At 58.8% G+C, this 1,501-nt stretch overlaps 1 protein-coding gene across 1 annotated transcript in view; it reads right to left on the reverse strand.

The window, feature by feature from the left end:
• NME3 (NME/NM23 nucleoside diphosphate kinase 3) overlaps positions 1–1,501 on the reverse strand; it is a gene marked incomplete at its 5' end in the record, with an annotated part of 3,175 nt that extends 1,674 nt beyond the window's left edge. The window contains 3 exons of the mRNA XM_009278331.1: positions 344–456; positions 785–886; positions 1,406–1,501. Coding sequence (XP_009276606.1) covers positions 344–456; positions 785–886; positions 1,406–1,501 — 311 coding nt within the window. The remainder of the gene's footprint in view (positions 1–343; positions 457–784; positions 887–1,405) is intronic.

Genomic DNA, 1,501 nt, shown 5'->3' on the forward strand with positions numbered 1-1,501 from the left:
CACTGCCGGCTCACGTTCAGCCGGCTGTCGACCAGCACCCCCAGGTCCTTTTCTGACAGGCAGCTTTCCAGCCACCCCTCCCCAAGCCTGTAGCGCTGTGTGGGGTTAAAGACACAAACCCAGGCTCCTCCTTCTGGCAAAGCCAACCCCAGGAGGCAGAGGTCAGCACCTCCTGCCAGGGCTGCTCTGCAAGCCGTCAGAGGGAGTCAGCTCTGATGCGAGCACAGAAGGGAGAAGCACTGCTCTGCGCATGCAGACTCGTGTGGCTCGGGCAGGCCTTGCGCAGGAATGCCTGGACAGGATGCCCTGAACTACTGAGGGAACAAAAAGCCAAAGCTCTCACTTGCTGACTTCAATGCAGAAGTCTCCTCGGATGGTGCCAGGCCTGGATTCGGCTGGGTTGGTCTCCCCAATCATCGTGCGAACTGTCTTGACCACATCCAGGCCCTGCCAGACCTACGTGACAGCAGAACAAGAATCAGCTTGCACAACTGCCCCCAGCAGATCCTATCGTCTGTCCTCTAAATTCCCCATCTGATCCACCTGGGTGAGAGACAGGAAAGGGTCTCTCTGTAAATAGTCTTCAAAAGTTGATTTTGGAAAATAATCAAAATTGTCTGTGGATTTAATTTACCACAGAAAATGTCCCTGCAGTTCAGTACAGCTTCAAGAGGCCCTCTGAAGAGAGAGGCCACCTTGGTTCCATCGTACCGCAAGCCCACGCTGCTTAAACATTGCCCTTACTTTCTGTTCCTTGGTTCTGGAGAGCCTGGCCAGCACTCACCATGGCCACCACGGGCCCAGAGCTCATGTACTTCACCAGCTGGCTGTAGAAGGGACGGTCACGAAGGGCGATGTAGTGCTCTTTCAGCAGCTCCTCCGAGGCCTGAGCACAAAGAGCACAAAGCTTAGTCTGCTCTGACCCCGTGGGGGTTTGGGCAAGGTCTACACCAGAGAGATGTCGTTGAAGCTGGACAGCGCGCGTTACAATTAAGCTCCTGCACAGACGCTCACTTCCAGGAGTGAAACAGCTTTACTTTGCCGAGGCCTGACACAGGGAAGGGAGAAGCTTCTAGGTCAGAGGACCAACAACAGCCAGCTTACAACAGCCACGTACAAAAGCCCTGGAGCACGGACGGCATGCCCCGGGCAGGCATGCTCCCCACAGCGGGAATCACTCCTCCAGAAGCAGTTTAGGCACCTGGGTGCCAACACCCCTCTGACCCGTGAGGATCTGGTGCCCGAGTGACAACAGCAGGCTGTACAAGCTGGCAGGCAGGCAGAAACCCCCCGGGAGTTACCAGCAGAGCCGGGGCCGCAGGGGCCTTGCTCCCGCCTGGGCCCCTCGGCGCCAGGGACCCCCCCGCCCTGGCAGCAGCGGTACCGGCCGGGCCGGGCCGCTCACCTGCAGGAGCTTCAGCCCCACCAGCTGCAGGCCCTTCCTCTCGAACCGCCGGATGATCTCCCCGACCAGGTGCCGCTGGACCCCGTCCGGTTTGAC

The sequence above is a fragment of the Aptenodytes forsteri genome, unplaced genomic scaffold, assembly GCF_000699145.1.
Source record: "Aptenodytes forsteri isolate BGI_AS27 unplaced genomic scaffold, ASM69914v1 Scaffold26, whole genome shotgun sequence".
Classification (NCBI taxonomy): Eukaryota; Metazoa; Chordata; class Aves; order Sphenisciformes; family Spheniscidae; genus Aptenodytes; species Aptenodytes forsteri.